Source organism: Procambarus clarkii, chromosome 32 (genome assembly GCF_040958095.1).
Source record: "Procambarus clarkii isolate CNS0578487 chromosome 32, FALCON_Pclarkii_2.0, whole genome shotgun sequence".
NCBI lineage: Eukaryota > Metazoa > Arthropoda > Malacostraca > Decapoda > Cambaridae > Procambarus > Procambarus clarkii.
The window spans coordinates 9,326,385-9,353,456 of record NC_091181.1 but is presented as its reverse complement, the minus strand read 5'-3'; the positions used below and the strand labels follow the sequence as shown (position 1 = coordinate 9,353,456).

Genomic DNA, 27,072 nt, shown 5'->3' with positions numbered 1-27,072 from the left:
AATTAGTTTATTTGAATTGTTATTATTATATTATATTAGGAACATAAATTATTGACTTAGTTGTGTTAGTTTAGGTTAGTTTTTTAGTAACCTTACCTAATAAGAAAGGTTTGTTTCTTCGTTCATATATCTACATTAGTTTTAACTAAAATATAAAAAAATTATCTTATACATAATGAAATGGACAGATTTATCATTTCATAAGTAAAAAATTAGAATAACATGTAAATTCAGGAAAACTTTGCCTATTAGGCAAATCGGCCCTTGCCTTCTAGGCCGAGTATGGCGTTCTGGCTACTAGGTACAGCATGCATATATATATATATGTCGTACCTAGTAGCCAGAACTCACTTCTCAGCCTACTATTCAAGGCCCGATTTGCCTAATAAACCAAGTTTTCCTGAATTAATATATTTACTATAATTTTTTTCTTATGAAATGATAAAGCAACACTTTTCTCTATGTATGAGGTCAATTTTTTTTTATTGGAGTTAAAATTAACGTAGATATATGACCGAACCTAACCAACCCTACCTAACCTAACCTAACCTATATTTATAGGTAAGGTTAGGTTAGGTAGCCAAAAAAAGCTAGGTTAGGTTAGGTTAGGTAGGTTAGGTTGACGAAAAAACATTAATTCATGAAAACTTGGCTTATTAGGCAAATCGGGCCTTGAATAGTAGGCTGAGAAGTGCGTTCTGGCTATTAGGTACGACATATATATATATATATATATATATATATATATATATATATATATATATATATATATATATATATATATATATATTTTGGTAGCAGTCTTTCCTGTAGACATATATTATTAAATATGACCGAAAAAGTAAGATTAATAATTCTAACACGAATTTTCTCGATCTTTCGTACATTTCTTTTTACTGTTGGTGGTAATTCAAAAATCAATTCTCCAAAATTCATTTTTATTTCTAGTCTATATATATATAGTCTATATATATATAGACTATATATATAGATATATATATATATATATATATATATATATATATATATATATATATATATATATATATATATATAGAAAAACCAGAAAAACGGCCAGCCTACTCATGAGAAACACTCCAGACACAAAGCAGAACGCTTTAAAAGAGACCAACGTCGTGTATGCCTTCAAATGCCCTCTTGGGGACTGTAAGCTCCAAAAAAACCAGTATATAGGCAAGACAACAACATCTCTTTCTAGGCGTTTAACGATGCATAAGCAACGGGGCTCCATTAAGGAACATATAATCTCTTCCCACAACCAAACCATCGCCAGAGAAATCCTAGTAAACAACACAGAAATCATCGATAGATACAGCGATAGCAGGCGGCTTGACGTTTGCGAGGCACTCCACATTAAAAAGTCAACACCAGCAATCAACAGCCAATTAATGCACAACTATATTCTACCCACCTCAAGACTCCGCTCCAATATAGAAGCATCAAGAAATATGGACTAATAGGCTTTCTACAATCACTTCCATTCAATACCCATTGTTTCGTGTTCTGTCTTGTGTTGATGAAATTAATACCCTATTAATGCCACCTCACCCCATCCACCTCTCTCAAATGTAGATATAAACAAATCGGAGATGTGTAAGTTCTATTCAGTTGTGTATGTGTAAACTAAAGTCTTTGAAAATGTAATAAGTTTTACGAAAAGCGCTCAAGTGTCGCGTCAGACTAGAAATAAAAATGAACTTTGGAGAATTGATTTTTGAATTACCACCAACAGTGAAAAGAAATGTACGAAAGATCGAGAAAATTCGTGTTAGAATTATTAATCTCTCTTTTTCGGTCATATTTAATAATATATATATATATATATATATATATATATATATATATATATATATATATATATATATATATATATATATATGTATATATATATATATATATATATATATATATATACAGCATATATATATATATGTATATATTATGACGATAATCTCTTTCAAGAGAGATTGAGCCTGCTCTTCTCTACATGAAGTTACGTAATTTATTCAAGAATAAAATGCTACCTTCAAGATACGTCTCCCAGTAGCACAAAACGTTTTGATCAGGAGGCAAAACGTATCCAAGACTCACCCCCTACTCCACTCCCTCCACGCCGGCTCGTCATCAACCAGCCAACTACCCTTCCCAGCCTGCCTGCTCCTGATTGGTGACTCGCCGACTGCACACCTGCACACTTCACCTCAGCGCCCCCTACCTGCATCGATGTCTGGGCTTGGTCCAGCCATTGAAGTCAGAATATCCTTGTGCTCTCATGCCGTGAACAACTAACTGATATACGCTGTGTATCAGCTGGATGTTTCTCAGCTAGCGTTAATATTCTCAGCACCTAATTATTTTTCACCTTTAACTTTATTATTATTGTAGAGTAACTTCTTCCCTATTATTCATTTATGTTATATTGTTTTTGACTTGTTCTTTTTCACTGTACATTGCCAAGGAATTGTCTTTGTTTATAATTTATTTTCTAGATTAATTAAAGTTTCATTGTTCATACTTTGTGTTTTGCGTATCTTCCCTTACTTTACCACAGACAGAGAAAACAGGCAAGCAGTCTATCTTTTTTTTTGTAAGTTTGACTAGCATTGACACCTGCCATTGGAGGACTGCCGAACATCTACACTCCAACACTTTCGCGTCACAATATATATATATATATATATATATATATATATATATATATATATATATATATATATATATATATATATATATATAAATATATATATATATATATATATATATATATATATATATATATATATATATATATATATATATATGTCGTACCTAATAGCCAGAACGCACTTCTCAGCCTACTATTCAAGGCCCGATTTGCCTAATAAGCCAAGTTTTCATGAATTAATGTTTTTTCGTCTACCTAACCTACCTAACCTAACCTAACCTAGCTTTTTTTGGCTACCTAACCTAACCTTACCTATAAATATAGGTTAGGTTAGGTTAGGTAGGGTTGGTTAGGTTCGGTCATATATCTTCGTTAATTTTAACTCCATTAAAAAAAAATTGACCTCATACATAATGAAATAGCTAGCTTTATCATTTCATAAGAAAAAAAATAGAGAAAATATATTATTTCAGGAAAACTGTGCTTATTAGGCAAATCGGCCCTTGCATAGTAGGCTGAGAAGTGAGTTCTGGCTACTAGGTACGACATATATATATATATATATATATATATATATAACTGAAAACTCACACCCCAGAAGTGACTCGAACCCATACTCCCAGAAGCAACGCATCTGGTATGTACAAGACGCCTTAATCCACTTGACCATCACGACCGGACAAAATGAGGTGATAGCCGAGGCTATTTGAACCACCCCACCGCCGGCACTCGGATAGTTATCTTGGGCATAGCATTTTACCAAATCACCTCATTCTTTGGGGCAACACGTGAGGAACACAAATTATTTGTGTTCCTCACGTGTTGCCCCAAAGAATGAGGTGATTTGGTAAAATGCTATGCCCAAGATAACTATCCGAGTGCCGGCGGTGGGGTGGTTCAAATAGCCTCGGCTATCACCTCATTTTGTCCGGTCGTGATGGTCAAGTGGATTAAGGCGTCTTGTACATACCAGATGCGTTGCTTCTGGGAGTATGGGTTCGAGTCACTTCTGGGGTGTGAGTTTTCAGTTGCATATGTCCTGGGGACCATTCAGGCTTGTTCGCATATATATATATATATATATATTTATATAAATATATATATATAAAAGTATGTGAGGGTGCCAATGTGGGGACCCATAGCCTCGGAGAAGAAAATAAAAAGTATTAAGAGGAGACCTTGTGGTTTCTCACTGAACACTAATATTATCTTCTCCTACCACCCCCATTCTTTTGTATGTACACATATATATTTGCTCTATTTGAACTTTGTTACAAAAAAGGAGTTACATATAGGTTACAAAGGTGGTTATCATAGGTTGTCGAGTTCCTCCAGCTCAGCTACATATATTAGAACATATAATATATGTTCTAATTGGAATAACTTTGATCAGGAAATTAATTTTCTTGTGAAATTTTTTTCAAATAATGGTTATCCTGTGCATATGGTTTATACTTTTATAAGGAATTTCTTAAATAAGAAGTTTCACCCATCGTGTAGGATTACTAAAGTGGAAAGGGATCTTAAATATATTAAATTACCATTTTATGGCAGTATTAGCTTTTCTGTAAGGAGTCGTTTGAGGAGACTGTTGCAGCAGTGTTATCCTCAAGTAGACTTTAGATTTATTTTTGTCAACACAAATACCATAGGCTCTTATTTTAAATTTAAAGATAAAGTGCCTACCCCCTTGTGCTCAAATGTCGTATATATGTATAATTGTTCCAGCTGTAATGCTGGATATGTCGGGAGTTCCATTCGGAACTTTAAGATTAGGATACTTGAGCACCGGGGATTATCTTTTAGGACTGGATTACCATTGTCTAAACCAGTATTTTCGGAGATTAGAAACCATTGTTATGAGTTTGATCATTCTCTGCTGGAATCTGATTTTAAAATTCTGGACACTTGTATGAATGGCCAGTCAGATTTGAGAGTAATGGAATCCTTATATATAAAGGAGCTGCGGCCTCTGTTAAATAGCAACCTTTCAGCTGTTCAATTGTACACTGTATAGTGCACAGTAGGCCCTATAATTTGATTTTTAGTTTATTTTGGTAGTTTAATTTTGTTTAGTTTACCATGTCTTTGCCCTTTCTTACTTATTTCAAGTCTTAACATTGTACATTAATATAATCTTTTATTTAGGATACATAATACATCTTTTGGTATTTAATTTTATTTAATATTTGAGTTTTTTATAAGATTTTGGTTAGTACTTTATAATTGTCGTTTATTCTGTTTGCATTTTATATACATTTTTTGTAGATTTGTAGTCATTATATAAATATTTGTTATAGTGTTTAGTATCTATGTGTTAGGTATCAAGTTTCACCTCTGATCACTTTACGTAAGTTTAATAGAATGGTTTGTTTTAGTAGTTATAAAATTCATCTTGTAGTTTAATGGATTTTTAAATTAGCTTTAATATATGTGACAGTTAATAAGTTTTATTTGTATTGATCACTTTAAGTGCGCTTAAGTGTTTTGTTTTTTAAACATTTTTCTTTCTTTGATAGGCAATTATATTCAGTATGAGTTCTTTGTTTACCAGCTATTTGATTGTGATTTCTGTTTTTTCTTTTAGATCTGATGATGAATACGAGAAGTATTCGAAACGTTATGTTTTTTAAAGTAAAGATTCTGATACAAGATGTTCAGTATATCCCTGGTTTTCCTATTCATCTTAAAATATATATATATATATATATATTTATTTATATGTATATATAGTTTAAATAATCTAGATAATGTGATAGGCAAATCAAACCCCTATGATCACTCAAGCAGAATATAAACTTAGTAAATTAAAACACTATTGAGCAGGTGAAGGACCAGCTGGTGGCTCCCTGGGGTATGGCAGTGTTGGAGGTGTCAGCCGAGGGTCAGGACACTAACCTCACGCTCTCCCTTGTGGTTGGCCAGGCTCAGAGGGTAGGTCACTCTCACATTGGTGCTGATGCATGTAGGTCACTCTTACTAGCTGATGGTGGTAGCTCACTCTCACATTACTGCTGATGGTGGTAGCTCACTCTCACATTACTGCTGATGGTGGTAGATCACTCTCACATTACTGCTGATGCTGGTAGGTCACTCTCACATTACTGTTGATGCTGGTAGGTCACTCTTACTAGCTGATGGTGGTAGCTCACTCTCACATTACTGCTGATGGTGGTAGCTCACTCTCACATTACTGCTGATGGTGGTAGATCACTCTCACATTACTGCTGATGCTGGTAGATCACTCTCACATTACTGCTGATGCTGGTAGGTCACTCTCACATTACTGCTGATGCTGGTAGATCACTCTCACATTACTGCTGGTGGTGGTAGGTCACTCTCACATTACTGCTGATGGTGGTAGATCACTCACATTACTGCTGATGCTGGTAGGTCACTCTCACATTACTGTTGGTGCTGGTAGGTCACTCTCACATTACTGCTGATGCTGGTAGGTCACTCTCACATTACTGCTGATGCTGGTAGCTCACTCTTACATTACTGCTGATGCTGGTAGGTCACTCTCACATTACTGCTGATGCTGGTAGGTCACTCTCACATTACTGCTGATGGTGGTAGGTCACTCTCACATTACTGCTGATGCTGGTAGGTCACTCTCACATTACTGCTGATGCTGGTAGGTCACTCTCACATTACTGCTGATGCTGGTAGGTCACTCTCACATTACTGCTGATGGTGGTAGGTCACTCTCACATTACTGCTGATGCTGGTAGGTCACTCTCACATTACTGCTGATGCTGGTAGGTCACTCTCACATTACTGCTGATGCTGGTAGGTCACTCTCACATTACTGCTGATGGTGGTAGGTCACTCTCACATTACTGCTGATGCTGGTAGGTCACTCTCACATTACTGCTGATGGTGGTAGGTCACTCTCACATTACTGCTGAAATGGGTAGGTTACTGTCACATAACGTGTACCATGTTGACGTCCACAGCTACGGTATGTGTCGTGGTGCGTGATGATGGTGGGTAGTAGTGGGATTGACGTTTCAGGGATGATTTTTTGTTTTTGAGCCCAATCACTGCTGAAACTTGTTTTAAAATTTAAATTTGTCAGAGTTTTATTCCTCGTTGTGTCTCACCTGTTTAAGACCGAAAATATTTCAGACTATTTTCAGAAAATACATTCATAGAAGTTTTGTTAAGGAACATAGACCCCTTAGCTGTAACATTTTTTTCGTTTACTGCTTTGTCACTTGTTTTAAGACCAAAGTTTTTTCAGGGACCAGTTTAAGACCGAAACTTGTCAGAGACCAGTTTAAGACCGAATTTTTTCAGAGATTAGATTAAAATCGAAAGTTGTCAGTGATCAGTTTAAGACCGAAGTTTGTCAGAGACCAGTCTAGGACTGTTTTTTTCTAAGATTAGATTAAAACCAAAAATTTTCAAAGTTGTAGTCCGTGCTACATTCTTAAAGATTTCTTATTGTGGAGAAGGATTTAATTCTGGAATGAAATTATATTAACTGTTTCGAAAGACTAATATTAATATTCTAAATGAGAGAACCTGTGGCTTATGGAACTCTAATAATAAGAACATAAATAAGATACCATAATAATAAATTGATGAACTGTAATATTTAGATTAATTCAGAACTAAATCCATACACCCTACAACTTTGGTGGGTTATTCTATAATATGAGATTAATGACTTCTAATAGTAAAATAAATCATTCAAATTCTCTAATTCACTGAGATATAAATCAATTGGCTAAATATAAGGTTAACAAGTAAACTGATTAGCAGTCTTAGATGAACGTAGATCACGTCGACAACGTCAATCCATTTATTCTTGTCCAAGTCAGCAGCTCTCGAGAAACACGTGAACCCGTTGGTTGAAATTCATGTCTTTCATGGTTAATTCCACGCTGAAATGCAAATATTATGTAATTTCCCCTCCAAACCCTAGTATTATTCATCTAATCGTAAATTCTTAATGGATTTGGGATTAAAGGTGCACTTACGTGGGATTTAATGTTGCCGCACGTCATAACGACAGGGAAACAACTTATACAAGTTATAAAGGCCAGTAACAATTTGCAAAGATACTTATTCCCTGCCAAAAGTGGTGTCCATAAATAATAGAAGCTGCACAATCAGTCAGGAGCTTGCAGGCAGCCAGATGCTCTTAATTTGGATCGATGACAATAAGCAAACTTCAGAACACCTCAAAACTATGGCGGCTCTCGTATGTCTCTCCTCTATCCTCTCAGGTGGCACATGCGCAATAGTTCCCAATGCTGGGATCCCGAGTATACATCATAAAATTCACTTAATGTTAGTTATGGAAGGAGATGGGGTTGACGAATATATGTCATAATAAAATTTATTGTGCGGCAACAAATGTTTTCTCGTAGTGCATATCAATTAATTTAGACGACGTTAAATGAACGAGAAAGATTCAGAGTGGAAATTCGGCTTACCATTTTATTCACTTGAACAGTTGATCGTTGCTGTATAAATTAATTCCAGTAAACGATGATATATTTACTAACTAAAGGTTTCTATTAATAAATTATTAATAAACGATTATCCTTAATAAAATGGCAAAATAATGCTGGATTCTATTCGATCCATCAATAAGTAGAAATGATTTCGTGTGGCTAGCTTGCTGACGCAACACTGCCATGATTCTAGGGAGAATTTGGTCAATACTACGCCTCAACTAAATAATTTTAATATCACTACACCACTGGTTAGTAGTGTTAGTAAATTATTATGCATTGTGTAAGAATTACATCTTAACATACTAGGTGTTAGTATTTAAGTGTTGGAAATTTTCAACACATATCTAGAAAATTCAAATATTGTCAGAGTGTAGTTTGAGTCCGAAATTTTCCAGTTAGTATAATACTGAAAATTTTCAGTTATACTTAAACCTGCGGTCTTAAAGAGTTTTTATGGATAAAAATAAACTCTACGAATTTAATTTCTTATTTTAAACTAGCTGTACCTGGCCACGCGTTGCTGTAACTCAGCAACGTGGGTGCGATGCTGAGCAACCTTCCCCTGGTCTCCCAGTCCTCCCCACCGTTCCCCCTCCCCTGTCCCCTCGTCCTCCCAACCATTCCTCACTCTCCTGTCCCTTCGTCTTCCCAATCATACCCCATTCCCCCGTCCCCTCGTCCTCTCCACAATTCCCTCCCTTCCCCATCCCCATGTCCTCCCCACCATCCCCCACTCCATCTTCCCCTTATCGTTCTAACCAATCCCCACTCCACCGTCCCCTCGTACTCTCCTCCATCTCCCACTCCCCCTTCCCCGCCCCCCCCCCCGGCCTCCCTATCATTCTCCTCTCCCCTGTCTCCTCGTCCCTACCATCCCCAACTCCCCCGTCCCCTCGTCCTTCCCACCATTACCCCCTCCCTTCTCCCATTGTCCTCAGTACCATTCCCCACTCCCGTCCCCTCGTCCTCCCCACCATTCCCCATTCCTTCGTCTGATGCATTTCCAAATGATCTGAAGTTCCCATTAGAAAATAGGGAACATCAAATGATCTGATGTTCCCATCACTGAAATATAAGAAAAACAATTAAAAAACGAAATTAAAAAATGAAGAAATAAAAAAATATATACCCACAAAATTAACGGTATAGTAAACAACAAAACTCAATTCCAAAGCAGTGTCACAAAAACATTAAATCAAAATGAAAATAATTCGAAATCTATGAAAATTCAATTTTTCAATGAAATTGAAAACATTGAAATCTAATCGTTACATATTTAGTATAGCGTGAGTTGTTCTTACGTGCAACAGATGGCTCTGTTATTCAATAATGCATGTTTTTACTGTCACAGGTGTGTGGTATCTATACTTATACTCACGAAATGAACGGTATGGTAAACAACACAGCTAAACTCCAATGCAATATCCCACAAAATAATTATATCAAATTGAAAATAAATCGAAATATACGAAAATTTAATTTGTTAATGCAGTCAGAAACATTGAAGTGGAAATCATAACATATTTAGTATAACGTGTGTGTGTTGCTATTACGTTCAACAGATGGCGCTGTTTTTTCGTTAAATTTTGTTTTTACCTGTCAGAGGGGGGCATTTATATAGTAGACATATAAAAACACGCACATATTCGAATGGAACGTTGTGTCAGATTTTCAAAACAATCAGTGAAGATCTTTGAGAGATAACAGCGTGTGTTGCTCTTACTTCCAACAGATGACACTGTTTATCAAAAAAAGGGTGTTTTTTGCCGTGACAGGTGAGGCATGTGTATAGTAAGTTTATAAAACATGCGCCTATTCAAGTGCAACGTTGTGTCAAAATTGCCAAGCAATCGGTAAAGAGGTTTCGAAGATTTCTCTCACATGACAAACACAATTTAAATAAAAAGCATGTTTTTTTCTGTCACAGACGTGCCATCATTATAATATGTATATAAAAACCCGCTCTGATGTGAATTGAACATTGTGTGAAAAATTCAAAGCAATTAGTGAAGAACGTTCGGAGATTAGCGATTTTGAACAAACGAACATTTAAATTTTTATTTATATAATAGTAATTCACAGTAACAAAAGTTAGTTCTTCGACCCAGCTATATCTATTTTCTGAGTTTTAATTACACCAGCAGTCTTAAAAGAGTTCTTAGGGATATAATTAAACTCAACGGACTTGAACTATTATTTTTAAAAAGTTCGTCAGAAATTAGTTCTTGAACTCGACTCTACGTTTATAAGTGTAGTTTCACTACTGGTAGGTAAATTTCAGCCCAATTTAGCCCAACAGTCACATTTTAAACATAGTAAAAAAAAATATAGTAATACCGATCTCCAATTTTAATCTTCGCCTTAGTTTACTAGTACAACCTCGATAATAATACATCAATTCCCCTGAGATTTAAACCAACTGTATTTCGAATGCAGTAAATTAGATCGAGTAGGTAACCATGTTCTAGCTCCTGTCCCCCACCTTAGCTCCCTCTTGTATCTTTGTTAATACCTGATCAATTTCCCTCAAATTTAAAGCAGCTTTATTTCGGATATAGTAAAATAGATCAAAAACAATTACCGAGCTCTAGTTTTTGTTCTCTGCCTTACTTTACTCCTACAACTCTGTTGTTAACCAATCAAGCTCTCTGAAATTTAAAACAGGTGAATTTCTGACGCAGTAAGATACAATAATTTAAATCTGAGTTCTAGTTCCTGTCCCCCAACTTATTTTACTCTCCCAACTCTGCTATTACCTTGTCTCTTGAAACATTGTCGGTCTTAAACAGGTGTGACACAGCAAGGACACAGCACAGACACAGACACAAAGACACAGCTAGTAAACACAACTAGTAAACACAGCAAGGAATAAAACTCTGACAAATTTTTAATTACGTTTCAGCAGTGATTTGGCTCGAAAACAAAACATTATTGCTGAAAAATCAATCCTACTACTGTGAGTCACTGTCAAATACCGTGTACCGTGTTGTCGTCCACAGCTGCGGCAGGTGTCGTGGTGCGTGACGGTGGTGGTGGTGGGTCACTGTCACATAACGTGTACCATGTTGTCGTCCACAGCTGCGGCAGGTGTCGTGGTGCGTGACGGTGGTGGTGGGTCACTGTCACATAACGTGTACCGTGTTGTCGTCCACAGCTGCGGCAGGTGTCGTGGTGCGTGACGGTGGTGGTGGGTCACTGTCACATAACGTGTACCGTGTTGTCGTCCACAGCTGCGGCAGGTGTCGTGGTGCGTGACGGTAGTGGTGGTGAGCGACGACCTCACCTTCCTCGCCACCTTCGCCCAGTGGTCCCTCAAGGGCCGCCTCCTGGTGTGGTCGACGAGGCTCCTGGTCGTCACCCGCCTCCCCCTCCACCACCTGCAGCACCTCCACACGCTCCTCTCCAGAAGGAACGCATTGTTGGTCGTTGTGGACTATACTGCAACAATTACTAAGTAAATTACGAAAAGTCGTTTATAAATGATTATGCAACAAATTGTTCTTATATATATATATATATATATATATATATATATATATATATATATATATATATATATATATATATATATATATATATATATATATATATATATATATATATATAATTATATTATATATTCTATATAATATAATATATATATATTATATTATATTATATATTATATTATATATTATGTTCTAATATATCTTATATATATATATATATATATATATATATATATATATATATATATATATATATATATATATATATATATATATATATATATATATATATATATATATATATATATATATATGTCGTACCTAGTAGCCAGAACGCACTTATCAGCCTACAATGCAAGGCCCGATTTGCCTAATAAGCCAAGTTTTCATGAATTAATATGTTTTCTCTAGTTTTTTTCTTACGAAATGATAAAGCTACCCATTTCATTATGTATGAGGTCAATTTTTTTTAATGGAGTTAAAATTAACGTAGATATATGACCGAACCTAACCAACCCTACCTAACCTAACCTAACCTATCTTCATAGGTTAGGTTCGGTTAGGTAGCAGAAAAAGTTAGGTTAGGTTAGGTTAGGTAGGTTAGGTAGTCGAAAAACATTAATTCATGAAAACTTGGCTTATTAGGCAAATCGGGCCTTGAATAGTAGGCTGATAAGTACGTTCTGGCTATTAGGTATGACATATATATATATATATAACTGAAAACTCACACCCCAGAAGTGACTTGAACCCATACTGCCAGGAGCAACGCAACTGGCATGTACAGGTCCTGGGGACCATTCAGGCTTGTTCGCATATATATATATATATATATATATATATATATATATATATATATATATATATATATATATATATGTCGTACCTAGTAGCCAGAACTCACTTCTCAGCCTACTATTCAAGGCCCGATTTGCCTAATAAGCCAAGTTTTCCTGAATTAATATATTTACTATAATTTTTTTCTTATGAAATGATAAAGCTACCCTTTTCACTATGTATGAGGTCAATTTTTTTTTATTGAAGTTAAAATTAACGTAGATATATGGCCGAACCTAACCAACCCTACCTAACCTAACCTAACCTATATATATAGGTAAGGTTAGGTTAGGTAGCCAAAAAAAGCTAGGTTAGGTTAGGTTAGGTAGGTTAGGTAGACGAAAAAACATTAATTCATGAAAACTTGGCTTATTAGGCAAATCGGGCCTTGCATAGTAGGCTGAGAAGTGAGTTCTGGCTACTAGGTACGACATATATATATATATATATATATATATATATATATATATATATATATATATATATATATATCCTCTGAATACTTTTTATTTTCTTCTCCGAGGCTATGGGTCCCCACATTGGCACCAGAGGTGGTACCCTCACAAACTTTATATATATATATATATATATATATATATATATATATATATATATATATATATATATATATATATATATATATATATATATATATATATTTATATGTATATATGTGTACTCACCTAGTTGTACTCACCTAGTTGTGTTTGTGGGGGTTGAGCTCTGGCTCTTTGGTCCTGCCTCTCAACCGTCAATCAACAGGTGTACAGATTCCTGAGCCTATTGGGCTCTATCATATCTACACTTGAAACTGTGTATGGAGTCAGCCTCCACCACATTTCTTCCTAATGCATTCCATTTGTCCACCACTCTGACACTAAAAAAGTTCTTTCTAATATCTCTGTGGCTCATTTGGGCACTCAGTTTCCACCTGTGTCCCCTTGTACGTGTTCCCCTTGTGTTAAATAGACTGTCTTTATCTACCCTATCAATTCCCTTCAGAATCTTGAATGTGGTGATCATGTCCCCCCCCTAACTCTTCTGTCTTCCATCGAAGTGAGGTTTAATTCCCGTAGTCTCTCCTCGTAGCTCATACCTCTCAGCTCGGGTACTAGTCTGGTGGCAAACCTTTGAACCTTTTCCAGTTTAGTCTTATCCTTGACTAGATATGGACTCCATGCTGGGGCTGCATACTCCAGGATTGGCCTGACATATGTGGTATACAAAGTTCTGAATGATTCTTTACACAAGTTTCTGAATGCCGTTCGTATGTTGGCCAGCCTGGCATATGCCGCTGATGTTATCCGCTTGATATGTGCTGCAGGAGACAGGTCTGGCGTGATATCAACCCCCAAGTCTTTTTCCTTCTCTGACTCCTGAAGAATTTCCTCTCCCAGATGATACCTTGTATCTGGCCTCATGCTCCCTACACCTATCTTCATTACATTACATTTGGTTGGGTTAAACTCTAACAACCATTTGTTCGACCATTCCTTCAGCTTGTCTAGGTCTTCTTGAAGCCTCAAACAGTCCTCTTCTGTTTTAATCCTTCTCATAATTTTAGCATCGTCTGCAAACATTGAGAGAAATGAATCGATACCCTCTGGGAGATCATTTACATATATCAGAAACAAGATAGGACCGAGTACAGAGCCCTGTGGGACTCCACTGGTGACTTCACGCCAATCGGAGGTCTCACCCCTCACCGTAACTCTCTGCTTCCTATTGCTTAGATACTCCCTTATCCACTGGAGCACCTTACCAGCTACACCTGCCTGTCTCTCCAGCTTATGTACCAGCCTCTTATGCGGCACTGTGTCAAAGGCTTTCCGACAATCCAAGAAAATGCAGTCCGCCCAGCCCTCTCTTTCTTGCTTAATCTTTGTCACCTGATCATAGAATTCTATCAAGCCTGTAAGGCAAGATTTACCCTCCCTGAACCCATGTTGGCGATTTGTCACGAAGTCCCTTCTCTCCATATGTGTTACCAGGTTTTTTTTCACGCTCTTCTCCATCACCTTGCATGGTATACAAGTCATGTGTGTGTGTGTGTGTGTGTGTGTGTGTGTGTGTGTGTGTGTGTGTGTGTGTGTGTGTGTGTGTGTGTGTACTCACCTAATTGTACTCACCTAATTGTGCTTGCGGGGGTTGAGCTATGGCTCTTTGGTCCCGCCTCTCAACTGTCAATCAACTGGTGTACAGATTCCTGAGCCTACTTGGCTCTTTCATATCTACATTTGAAACTGTGTATGGAGTCAGCCTCCACCACATCACTTCCTAGTGCATTCCTTTTATTAACTACTCTGACACTTAAAAAATTCTTTCTAGCGTCACTGTGGCTCATCTGGGTACTAAGTTTCCACCTGTGTCCCCTTGTTCGTGTCCCACCCGTGCTGAAGAGTTTGTCTTTGTCCACCCTGTCAATTCCCCTGAGAATTTTGTAGGTGGTTATCATGACTCCCCTTACTCTTCTGTTTTCCAGGGATGTGAGGTTCAGCTCCTTTAGCCTTTCCTCGTAGCTCAATCCTCTCAGTTCCGGGACGATCCTGGTGGCATACCGCTGAATCTTCTCTAACTTTGTCTTGTGTTTAACTAGGTATGGACTCCAGGCTGGAGCTGCATACTCCAGGATTGGTCTTACATAAGTGGTATACAGGGTTCTGAAAGATTCCTTACACAAGTTTCTGAAGGCAGTTCTTATGTTGGTCAGTCTAGCATATGCCGCTGATGATATTCTTTTGATGTGGGCCTCTGGGGACAGGTTCGGTGTGATATCAACCCCCAGATCCTTCTCTCTATTTGACTCTTGCAGGATATCCCCTCCCAGATGATACCTTGTGTTCAGCCTCCTGCTCCCTTCGCCTAATTTCATCACCTTACACTTTCCCGAGTTGAACTTTAGCAGCCATTTTCTAAACCATTCCTCCAGTTTATCCAGGTCATCCTGTAGTCTCTGTCTATCTTCATCCGTCTTGATTCTTCTCATAATTTTTGCATCATCAGCAAACATCGAGAGGAATGAGTCTATACCCTCTGGAAGATCGTTCATATATATTAGAAACAGGATGGGTCCAAGTACTGAGCCCTGTGGAACTCCGCTGGTGACATCTCGCCACTCTGATGTCTCCCCCCCCTCACCGTTACTCGCTGTTTCCTGTTGCTTAAGTATTCCCTTATCCACTGGAGCACCTTCCCTTTTACTCCTGCCTGTTGCTCCAACTTTTTTAACAGCCTTTTATAAGGTACTGTGTCAAAGGCTTTTTGGCAATCCAGGAAAATGCAGTCGGCCCACCCTCCTCTTTCCTGCCTAATTTTCGTTGCCTGGTCATAAAATTCTATTAAACCTGTGAGGTTTAATACACACGCACGATTTACCATCTCTGAACCCATGTTGGTGGTGCGTTACAAAGTTATTTCCATCCAGATGCTCTACGAGCCTTTTCCTCACGATCTTCTCCAGCACCTTGCATAGTATACAAGTTAAGGAAACTGGCCTGTAATTCAGTGCCTCTTGCCTGTCACCCTTTTTGTATATTGGCACCACGTTAGCTGTCTTCCAACTTTCTGGTAAGTCTCCTGTTTCCAGTGACCTGTTATACACCATAGAGAGTGGCACACTTAGTGCTTCTGCACCTTCCTTTAGTATCCATGGTGAGATTCTATTAGGCCCAACAGCCTTTGTCACATCCAGCTCCAGCAGACACCTTTTGACCTCATCACTGGTGAGGTCAAATTCCTCCAAGGTTGCTTGGTTTGCCGCCTCCTCATTTAGTGCAGGGGCTTCTCCTTGTTCTATTGTGAAGACCTCCTGGAATCTCTTGTTGAGTTCTTCACACACCTCCTTGTCATTCTCTGTGTATCTGTTCTCCCCTTTCCACAGCTTCATCACTTGTTCCTTCACTGCTGTTTTCCTCCTGATGTGGCTGTGGAGCAGCTTTGTTTGGGTCTTGGCTTTACTTGCGATGTCATTTTCAAACTGTCTCTCTGCTTCCCTCCTCACTCTGATGTACTCATTTCTGGCCCTCTGGTATCTCTCCCTGCTCTCTGGTGTTCTGTTATTTCTGTAGTTTCTCCATGTTCTTTTACTCAGTTGTTTCGCTACCTTACATTCCTGGTTGAACCATGGGTTTTTCTGTTGTTTTTCGTTTTTCTCCTTATGGATGGGGATAAACCTGTCTGCAACTTCCTGGCACTTTTGGGTGACAAAATCCATCATGACCTGCACATTCTTGTCTCTAAGTCCCACACTCCCTACAAGTGTAGGAGGTTGTTCTATGGTCATTGCTACTTGGGTAGGCTCATCCTCCTGTGAGGTAGTTGCTAAGGGTTCAGGGGGAGGTGGAGCAGGGGGGTGGAGGGCTTAGGTCTTCCTCAGGCCTGCTTGGGGCAGGAAGAAGTCCTGGGGGTGAGGGAGCAGAGATTGCTTGGGGAGAGGGCACGCCCTCCTGCGGTGTAGTTGACAGGGGTTTGGAGGAAGGTGGAGTGGGGGATAGAGGGCTTTGGTCTTGCTCAGGCCTGCTTGGGGCAGGGAGAAGACCAGGGGCTGGGAAAGCAGGGGCTACTTGGGGTAAGGGGAGGGGGAGGATTTGGGTTTCATGATGGGCATTATGCAGGGGCAAGGAAGGGTTTGTGCTGGGGGCTAGGGAGGGCCCTATTGGGTGGTGGGCTGGGGTGTTGCATTTCCCCCTGGGGTTCCTGGGTTGCTGGATTGGGGTTCCCCACTCCCCTCTGGGATTGCTGGGTTGGAGGCTGAGGTTCCCTGGCTCTCTTCCCTCTCCATGCGCCTTTTCCTTGCATCTGCTGCCCTTACTATCTCGTCTCTGGTCATGTCCCACTGAACATATACCTCTTTGTAGTTCCTTGCATGCCTCAGTTTGCTCTTCCTTACTGGGATGTCCTCTTTGATGTCCTCGCTCTTGAATACTACCTTGATCAATCTCTTTTTGTCTCTGTTGCACTTGCCAATCCGGAAAAACTGTTCTATGTCTCGTTCAGCCCCTTCCATTCCTATCTCCTTTAATATCCCTGCCACTGCAGCTTTGTCTTTAATCCTCGTTACCTCCCTTGTGGAGCCCTGTTGTTCCTTGACACCTACCACTACTACAGCTCTCCTCCTGTGAGGTTGCTGCTTTCATTACAACTTCCTTGACTGTGGACATTGCTCCTGGGCTCTTGAGCATTTCAGCAAAGGTTGGGCCAATTGTAGGGGTCCCTGCCATTGCTACATCTCCTGGTACCTGGGGGCTGGTTCCCTTGGCCAGGGTCTGATGAGGGCCTGTTTTTAGGCTTTTTATCTCCTCTTGTGCTGCACTTAGTTCTATCTGCAGCTTACATATAGTTTCCCTCAGGTCCTTCAATTCCCCACTGGCTTTCTTCCATGCCTTAGCAATCATCTCCATGAATGACTCGTCCAGTCCCTCTCCTCCAGCTTCATTCTGTTGTCTTACCATCCCGCTTGACCTGTGTGTGTGTGTGTGTGTGTGTGTGTGTGTGTGTGTGTGTGTGTGTGTGTGTGTGTGTGTGTGTGTGTGTGTGTGTGTGTGTGTGTGTGTGTGTACTCACCTATATGTACTCACCTATATGTGCTTGCAGGATCGAGCATTGACTCTTGGATCCCGCCTTTCTAGCTATCGGTTGTTTAAAGCAATGACTCCTGTCCCATTTCCCTATCATACCTAGTTTTAAAAGTATGAATAGTATTTGCTTCCACAACCTGTTCCCCAAGTGCATTCCATTTTTCCACTACTCTCACGCTAAAAGAAAACTTCCTAACATCTCTGTGACTCATCTGAGTTTCCAGTTTCCACCCATGTCCCCTCGTTCTGTTCTTATTACGTGTGAACATTTCATCTATTTCCACTTTGTCAATTCCCCTGAGTATTTTATATGTCCCTATCATATCTCCTCTCTCCCTTCTTTTCTCTAGTGTCGTAAGGTTCAGTTCCTTCAGCCGCTCTTCATATCCCATCCCTCGTAGCTCTGGGACAAGCCTCGTCGCAAACCTCTGAACCTTCTCCAGTTTCTTTATGTGTTTCTTCAGGTGGGGGCTCCATGATGGCGCGGCATACTCTAAGACGGGTCTCACGTAGGCAGTGTAAAGCGCCCTAAAAGCTTCCTCATTTAGGTTTCTGAATGAAGTTCTAATTTTCGCCAGTGTAGAGTACGCTGCTGTCGTTATCCTATTTATATGTGCCTCAGGAGTTAGATTAGGTGTCACATCCACTCCCAGGTCTCTTTCTCGAATCGTTACAGGTAGGCTGTTCCCCTTCATTGTGTACTGTCCCTTTGGTCTCCTGTCACCTGATCCCATTTCCATAACTTTACATTTACTGGTGTTAAACTCCAGTAGCCATTTCCCTGACCATCTCTGCAGCCTGTTTAAGTCCTCTTGGAGGATCCTACAATCCTCGTCTGTCACAACTCTTCTCATTAATTTTGCGTCATCTGCAAACATAGACATGTATGATTCCACTCCTTTAAACATATCATTTACGTAAATTAGAAAGAGGATTGGTCCCAGCACCGATCCTTGAGGTACTCCACTTGTTACTGTTCGCCAGTCCGACTTTTCGCCCCTTACCATTACCCTCTGGCTCCTTCCTGTTAGGTAGTTCCTCACCCATACTAGGGCCTTTCCGCTTACTCCTGCCTGCCTCTCAAGTTTGTATAGCAGTCTCATGTGCGGTACCGTATCAAAGGCCTTTTGGCAGTCAAGAAATATGCAGTCTGCCCAGCCTTCTCTGTCCTGCCTTATCCTTGTTACTTTATCATAGAATTCTAAAAGGTTTGTTAGGCATGATTTCCCTGTCCAGAACCCATGTTGGTGCTTGTTTACAAACCCAATGCTCTCCAGGTGCTCAACAAGTCTTAGCCTAATTATTCTTTCAAGAATTTTGCAGGGGATGCTTGTCAGTGATACGGGTCTGTAGTTAAGTGCCTCCTCCCTATCACCCTTTTTGAAAATCGGTACGACATTTGCCTCCTTCCAGCAACTGGGCAATTCTCCCGACATAAGTGACTCATTAAAGATCATTGCCAGAGGCACGCTGAGAGCCTGCGCTGCCTCTTCAAGTATCCACTGTGATACTTTGTCTGGTCCAACAGCTTTATTTGCATCCAGTGTTGTCAACTGTTTCATTACATCCTCTGCTGTCACCTCTATATCTGATAGTCTTTCATCTTGGGTAATCTCTTCTAACAATGGGAGCTGCTCAGGCTCGGTTGTGAACACTCCATGGAATTTTGCATTCAGTACCTCGCAGATTTCCTTGTCGCTTTCTGTATATGCCCCTTCTGTTTTCCTCAGTCTTGTCACTTGGTCATTTACCGACATCTTCCTTCTTATATGGCTATGTAGTAATTTTGGTTGCTTTTTCGCTTTGACTGCAATATCGTTCTCATAATTTCTTTCCGACACTCGTCTTATGTTAATGTAATCATTCCTAGCTCTGTTACATCTAATCCTGTTGTCCTCTGTCCTTTGTCTTCTGTACTTCCTCCACTCCCTCCTGCTTCTCACCTTTGCTTCCTGACACTGTCTATTAAACCATGGGTTATTATATTCCCTCCTGCTTTTTTCCTTTATTGTTGGAATAAATCTATCTTCAGCCTCCTTGCATTTCAATATGACTTGGTTCATCATACCTTGGACTGTTTTTCCTCTAAGTTCTTCCTCCCACTGCACTTCTCCCAGGTAGTCCCTTATCCTTCTGTAGTCCCCTTTTCTGTAATCAAGTCTCCTTTCCCGGACCTCTTGTCCTTTGGTCACAATTTTAAGCTCCATCATGTAGTCAAAGACTAGGACACAATGGTCACTAGCTCCTAGTGGTATTTCATGTTCCAACTGCTCGATGTCTTCTACATTCTGAGTGATAATGAGATCTAATAGGCTGGGCGTATCCCCTCCTCTTTCCCTAGTATCTTCTTTCACATGCTGTGTTAGGAAATTCCTGTCAATAACGTCTACCAGCTTCGCTCCCCAGGTCTCCTCCCCACTGCCATGGGGATTCCTCGTTTCCCAATCTATCTCTCCGTGATTTAGGTCCCCCATGACCAGCAGCTTCGCTCTCATTCTATGCGCTAAAGTTGCTGCCCTCTGCAGTTCATCCATACATGTCTTGTTGCTGTCCTCGTACTCCTGCCTGGGCCTTCTACTGTTTGGTGGGGGATTGTAGAGTATCAAGATTACAATCTTCTTCCCATCCACTGTCAGAGTTCCATGTATGAAGCTTGTGCTTTCATTGGTACCCGGTTTTCCAACTCATCAAACTTCCATTTCCGCTTTATTAGTAGTGCCACTCCTCCTCCCTGTCTCTGTGTCCTTTCTTTTCTTATCACCTGGTACCCCTCTGGAAAGATTGCATCCGAGATCATGCCATTTATTTTAGTTTCCACTATTGCCACTATGTCTGGGTCTGCCTCACTAACTCTTTCTTTTATCTCTTCTGCTTTATTGGCTACCCCATCAGCATTGGTGTACCAAACCTTGAGACTCTTTTTGGAAACTTGGGTGTCAGAGTTCCCCCTTTCACCAGGGGTCTGGGGGGAACTGGGGGGTGTCTGGGGGGCAAGTGGGGGCTGTGGGGGTGAGTGGGGGGGTGCTAGGGGGGTGCCTGGGAGTGCCTGGTAGGCGAATGGGGTCTGGGCATCTAGGGGGGTAGGAAGGGCATAATGGGTCTGAAAGTTAGGGGTCTGAATAGCATAGGGGGGTTGAGAAATAGAGTGAGACTGAGAGTCAGATAGAGGTTGAGAGGTTGGGGGGAAGAGGGATACTGAGGGCGGAGAGCTGAGATGAGAATGGAGCATGGGTGCTGGGAGTGGAAGAGAGGGTATATTAGTTAGGGGGGAATCAGGCGTAGGTGGGGGTTTTGGGGTAGAAGAGGGGAAGAGGGAGATGGGGGAAGGTGTTAGGGGGTCACAAGGTGAGGGGGTTAAATGTGGGCTGGAGGTGCATAGGAGGGGTGAGGGTTGGGTGGGGTTTGGGGGTGAGTGGAAGAGGGGTGCAGTGGAAGCTGGGATGGAGTAGATGGAATTGAAGTCAATGGGGTAGAAGGGGCAGGGGAGTAGGAAGGGGTATTTGGGGAGGGGGGATGGGAAGGTGGGTTTGGGGAGGGCATGGCTTGACCCACTGGGGTCGCTGACAAGTGTGATGTAGCAGGGGCAGGGGAATCGTTGTGGAGGTGCAAATGTGGAAGGGACAGGGGGGTTTTGGGAGGCTGAGGCAGGGGGGATGTATAGGAGGGCTGAGTTGGGGAGGATGCGACCTGGGATGTGACCTGGGAGGTGACCTGGGATGTGACCTGGGAGGTGAGACTACCTGAGAGGCTAGTTCGATGTCGTTGTTGCCATCTATTTTTGTGGGCTGTTTGCTCATCTTTCGTCATAAACCTCTCTATAAACACATTGTAATGGGTTTCACTTCCTCTGAGTAAATGCTTGGTCCTCATTATGTACTCCACTGCCTACATTGGAGAATTGCACCAGAACAGGTCTATTCTTGGTACAATTGTAAGGTCCAACCCGTCGATTGATATCCACCTCGCGTTCTGCCATCTCTGCTCCAATACACCTCAATATCTCGTGCAATTCGTATTTTTCTGTTTCTATTCTCTCTTGTCTTGTTGGTGCCCTAGATTCGAATAATCCATGTATTATAATAGACCGTCTCCTCAGTAATTCATTGTCATGCTGGTAGCCTGTCCCCTGGGGATTCCCCATCCCAACCGCAGTCACTAACCCATCCCCCACTAATCCTCTATCCTTAGCCATGCTGCTAATCCTTCCTAATTCGTTTGTGATACGAACACATTCCCTCTCCCAGTCCTCTCTTCCCTTCCTAATCTCTTCCTGAACATAGAGCATAAGTTCTTGTTTCTGCCTCTCTACCGCATCCTGTATTTGCTGAAATACCTCACTTTTAATCCCCTGGATTAGATCCTCCAACCAATCACTCCTTCTCTCTACAAATTTCCCTATTAATTTGTCTATAAATCTGTCCTCCTCCTCATCCCTGCTGGTGATTGACCTTGAACCCCTTCTAGTCATTGCAGTAACACTCTAGCCAAAAAGGCGCTCCTCAATACCTTGCACAATCTGCTAACACAATAGGTGAGTGAATCTCCAATCGTCGTCCCACGTGGTGGTAGAAGGGTTGCTGCTGTAGGTGAGGTCACGCGGTCAGAGGTCGGTGAGGTCTGCTTCCACACTGCACAGTATTTCCTCAACTATTTTGAATTACGCTAATTAAACTGTTTTTCTTCACTACCTTATGGCTCTGGTCAAAACCCAAGGTTTTTTCATTCACTTGTACATTCACTTATAGTCTTTTTCACTTCGAAGTTGCCTGATTACCCCTCCCACTGTGTGTGTCTGTGTGTGTGTGTGTGTCTGTGTGTGTGTCTGTGTGTGTGTCTGTGTGTGCGTGTGTGTGCGTGTGTGTGTGTCCGTGTGTGTCTTTATGTGGGTGTGTCCGTGTGTGTCTTTGTGTGCGTGCGTGTCTTTGTGTGCGTGCGTGTGTGTGTGTGTGTGTGTGTGTGTGTGTGTGTGTGTGTGTATGTGTGTGTGTGTGTGTGTGTGTGTATGTGTGTATGTGTGTGTGTGTGTGTGTGTGTGTGTGTGTGTGTGTGTGTGTGTGTGTGTGTGTGTGTGTGTGTGTGTTAATTGTGGGGGTGGCATGGTGGGGGGGTTAACTGGTGGAGGGATGGAGAGAGAGGGAGTGAAAGGGAGAGGAGGAATGAAGGGGAGTGAAAGGGAGGGAGAGTGAGGGAGAGAGGGAAGTAGGCAGAGAGGAAGGAGGGCAATCAGGTGGGTGAGGTATGGAGGGTCAGTCCCTGGAGTGAGAGGTGAGGTTGGCGGTAGGCTGGTTTGTGCATGCATGTGTGTTTACACTGGCGTGTTATGGTGAGGAGGGGGGTGGGGGTAGGTCTAGTCAGTGGCAGTGTAATGTAACACACAGGTGTGAGAAACTAGTACCAAGCAGAGGCTCTTGAGCTTCTTTTTCATATTTTAATTAACTTATGTTCAAAGCTAATTACTATATAAAAAACACTACACCTTGTATGACTGACTTTGAGTGGCACTCACCTCCGAGTAAGCATCCCACAGCACAATTAGGTGATTTATGAAGCGATGTCCGCCTTAATTGTTGACGTCCCCGCCAGAGGTCCTCCCACGTGGTGGTCCAAGTTCTTCCCTTCTCAGGCCTCTGTTGCCTCCGTCTTGCCACAATCTCGTTCTTTTTCAATTTTTTTTCTTATCCAACGTTATAAGAATTCACTATGTTGCGTTATCACTGCGTTGCTGTACCCTTCATACGACTAAAAACTATGTTTTGGGCTCACTGGTACGTAAATATCCCGAGAATATTGAAGTAATTCGCGGACCGCCGTCCTACCCTTGTCGTTCCCTGACCGCCGTCCTACGTCCTGTGTACTCACCTAATTGTGCTTGCGGGGGTTGAGCTCTGGCTCTTTGGTCCCGCCTCTCAACCGTCAATCAACTGGTGTACAGATTCCTGAGCCTATTGGGCTCTATCATATCTACATTTGAAACTGTGTATGGAGTCAGCCTCCACCACATCACTTCCTAATGCATTCCATTTACTAACTACTCTGACACTGAAAAAGTTCTTTCTAACGTCTCTGTGGCTCATTTGGGTACTCAGCTTCCACCTGTGTCCCCTTGTTCGCGTCCCACCAGTGTTGAATAGTTCATCCTTGTTTACCCGGTCGATTCCCCTGAGGATTTTGTAGGTTGTGATCATATCCCCCCTTACTCTTCTGTCTTCCAGTGTCGTGAGGTGCATTTCCCGCAGCCTTTCCTCATAACTCATGCCTCTTAGTTCTGGGACTAGTCTAGTAGCATACCTTTGGACTTTTTCCAGCTTCGTCTTGTGCTTGACAAGGTACGGGCTCCATGCTGGGGCCGCATACTCAGGATTGGTCTTACATATGTGGTGTACAAGATTCTGAATGATTCCTTACACAGGTTCCTGAACGCCGTTCTGATGTTAGCCAGCCTCGCATATGCCGCAGACGTTATTCTCTTTATGTGGGCTTCAGGAGACAGGTTTGGTGTGATATCAACTCCTAGATCTTTCTCCTAGATGTGTGTGTGTGTGTGTGTGTGTGTGTGTGTGTGTGTGTGTGTGTGTGTGTGTGTGTGTGTGTGTGTTGTGTGTGCGTGTGCGTGTGCGTGTGCGTGTGTGTGTGTGTGTGTGTGTGTGTGTGTGTGTGTGTGTGTGTGTGTGTGTGTGTGTGTGCGTATGTGTGTACTCACCTATTTGTGCTTGCGGGGTTGAGCTTGGCTTTGGCTCTTTTATCCCGCCTCTCAACCGTCAATCAACTGGTGTACAGATTCCTGAGCCTACTGGGCTCTATCATATCTACATTTAAATCTGTGTATAGAGTCAGCCTCCACCACATCACTGCCTAATGCATTCCACCTGTTAACATTGAAAAAGTTCTTTATAACGTCCCTGTGGTTCATTTGGGTACTCAGTTTCCACCTGTGTCCCCTTGTTCGTGTACCACCAGTTTTGAATAGTTTATCCTTTTCTACCCAGTCAATACCCGTGAGGATTTTGTAGGTAGTGATCATGTCTCCCCTTACTCTTCTGTCTTCCAGTGTCGTAAGGTGCATCTCTCGCAGCCTTTCCTCGTAACTCATGCCTCTTTGTTCAGGGACTAGTCTAGTGGCATACCTCTGAACTTTTTCCAGCTTCGTCTTGTGCTTCACAAGGTACGGGTTGCATACTGGGTCCGAATACTCCAGGATTGGTATTACATATGTGGTATACAAGATTCTGAATGATTCCTTACACAGGTTCCTGAAGGCTGTTCTGATGTTAGCCAGCCTCGCATATGCCGCAGACGTTATTCTTTTTATGTGGGATTCAGGAGACAGGTTTGGTGTGATATCAACTCCTAGATCTTTCTCTCTGTCCGTTTCATGAAGTTCTTCATCTCCTATTTTGTATCCTGTGTCTGGCCTTCCGTTTCCACCGTCTAGTTTCATTACTTTGCATTTACTTGGGTTGAACTTGAGCCGCCATTTGTTGGACCATTCATTCAATCTGTTCAGGTCATCTTGTAGCCTCCTACTATCCTCCTCTGTTTCAATCTTCCTCATAATTTTTGCGTCATCAGAAAACATTGAGAGAAACGAGTCTATACCCTCTGTGAGATCATTTACATATTTCAGAAACTGCATAGGTCCAAGGACTGACCCCTGCGGGTCTCCACTTGTGACGTCCTGCCAATCTGAGACCTCACCCCTCATAGTGACTCGCTGTCTTCTGTTACTTCGGTACTCCCTTATCCAATGGAGTAGATTCCCTTTTACCCCAGCCTGCATCTCCCTCTTTTTCATTAGCCTCTTGTGTGGTACTGTATCAAAGGCTTTCTGGCAATCCAAAAATATGCAGTCCGCCCATCCCTCTCTTTCTTGCCTGGTCGTATAATTCAATTAACCCAGAGAGGTAGGACTTGCCATCCTTTACTCATGTTGATGCTGTGTTACAAAGTTCCTTCTCTCCAGATGTTCCACTAGGTTTCTTCGCACAATCTTCTCTGTCAGCTTGCATGGTATGCAGGTTAGGGACACTGGCCTGTAGTTCAGTGCCTCCTGTCTATCCCCTTTCTTGTATATTGGGACTACATTAGCTGCTCTCCAAATTTCTGGCAGTTCCCCTGTTGCCAGTGATTTGTTATACACTATGGAGAGTGGTAAGCACAGTGCTCCTGCTTCTTCCTTTAATATCCAAGGGAAGATTCCATCTGGGCCTATAGCCTTTGTCACATCCAACTCTAGTAACAACTTCCTTACTTCCCCACTGGTAATCTCAAACTCTTCTAGCGGTTCCTGGTTAACTATTCCCTCTCTTATCTCTGGAATTTCTTCTTGCTCTAAGGTGAAGACTGTTACGTCTTGTTCACACTGCTCGTTGAACTACTGTGTCAATAAAATATATTGTCGTCTAGGGATATATGAGACGGTAAAAACCTGTATCAAAAAGGGGTTCAAGCAGGGTGCCTCATCAGTACGTCACATACAAGAATAACTAAATAATTTCACCAGGTTACAAATAAACACACATGTATATTAAACATTTGTATAATATAAAAATGTATATCTATCAAAATAATATTATCCTTCCGGTATAACAGTAATCAGATGGCCTATTAAAGTATTATAATATAATAAAGTATGCTCGCCAGATAATTGTAACTACTAAGACAAAAAACAGAATATAAAAGCAAACAGACAAAACTTATCAGACCAGTTGACTCGATGGCCCGCTCTCAGCCAGGGTTGCCAGGTCCAAATTGCTAAAAGTAGCGAGCTGACGGTCAAAAAGTAGCGAATTTGCAAGTAGAGTAGCTCAATTTTTTGTTTAGTCAAATCAAATCAAATCAAATGTTTATTCAGGTAAAAGTACATACATACAAGATGAGTTACAAACAATGTTAGATTTAAATAAACGTAATGTTAGATTATACTAACATTATAATGTTAGATTATACTAACATAATAATGTTAGATTTATAACATAATGGTAGATTAAATAAATATTTAAAAAATTTAAATAAAAATATTTAATGTTAGATATAAA

The 27,072-nt window shown here is 41.0% G+C and overlaps 1 protein-coding gene across 1 annotated transcript in view; it reads left to right on the top strand.

The window, feature by feature from the left end:
- LOC123752868 (uncharacterized) overlaps positions 1-27,072 on the top strand; it is a 71,666-nt gene that overhangs the window by 30,580 nt on the left and 14,014 nt on the right. Inside the window, exons 3-4 of the mRNA XM_069334968.1 lie at positions 5,492-5,599; positions 11,367-11,590. Of these exons, the coding sequence (XP_069191069.1) occupies positions 5,492-5,599; positions 11,367-11,590 (332 nt within the window). The remainder of the gene's footprint in view (positions 1-5,491; positions 5,600-11,366; positions 11,591-27,072) is intronic.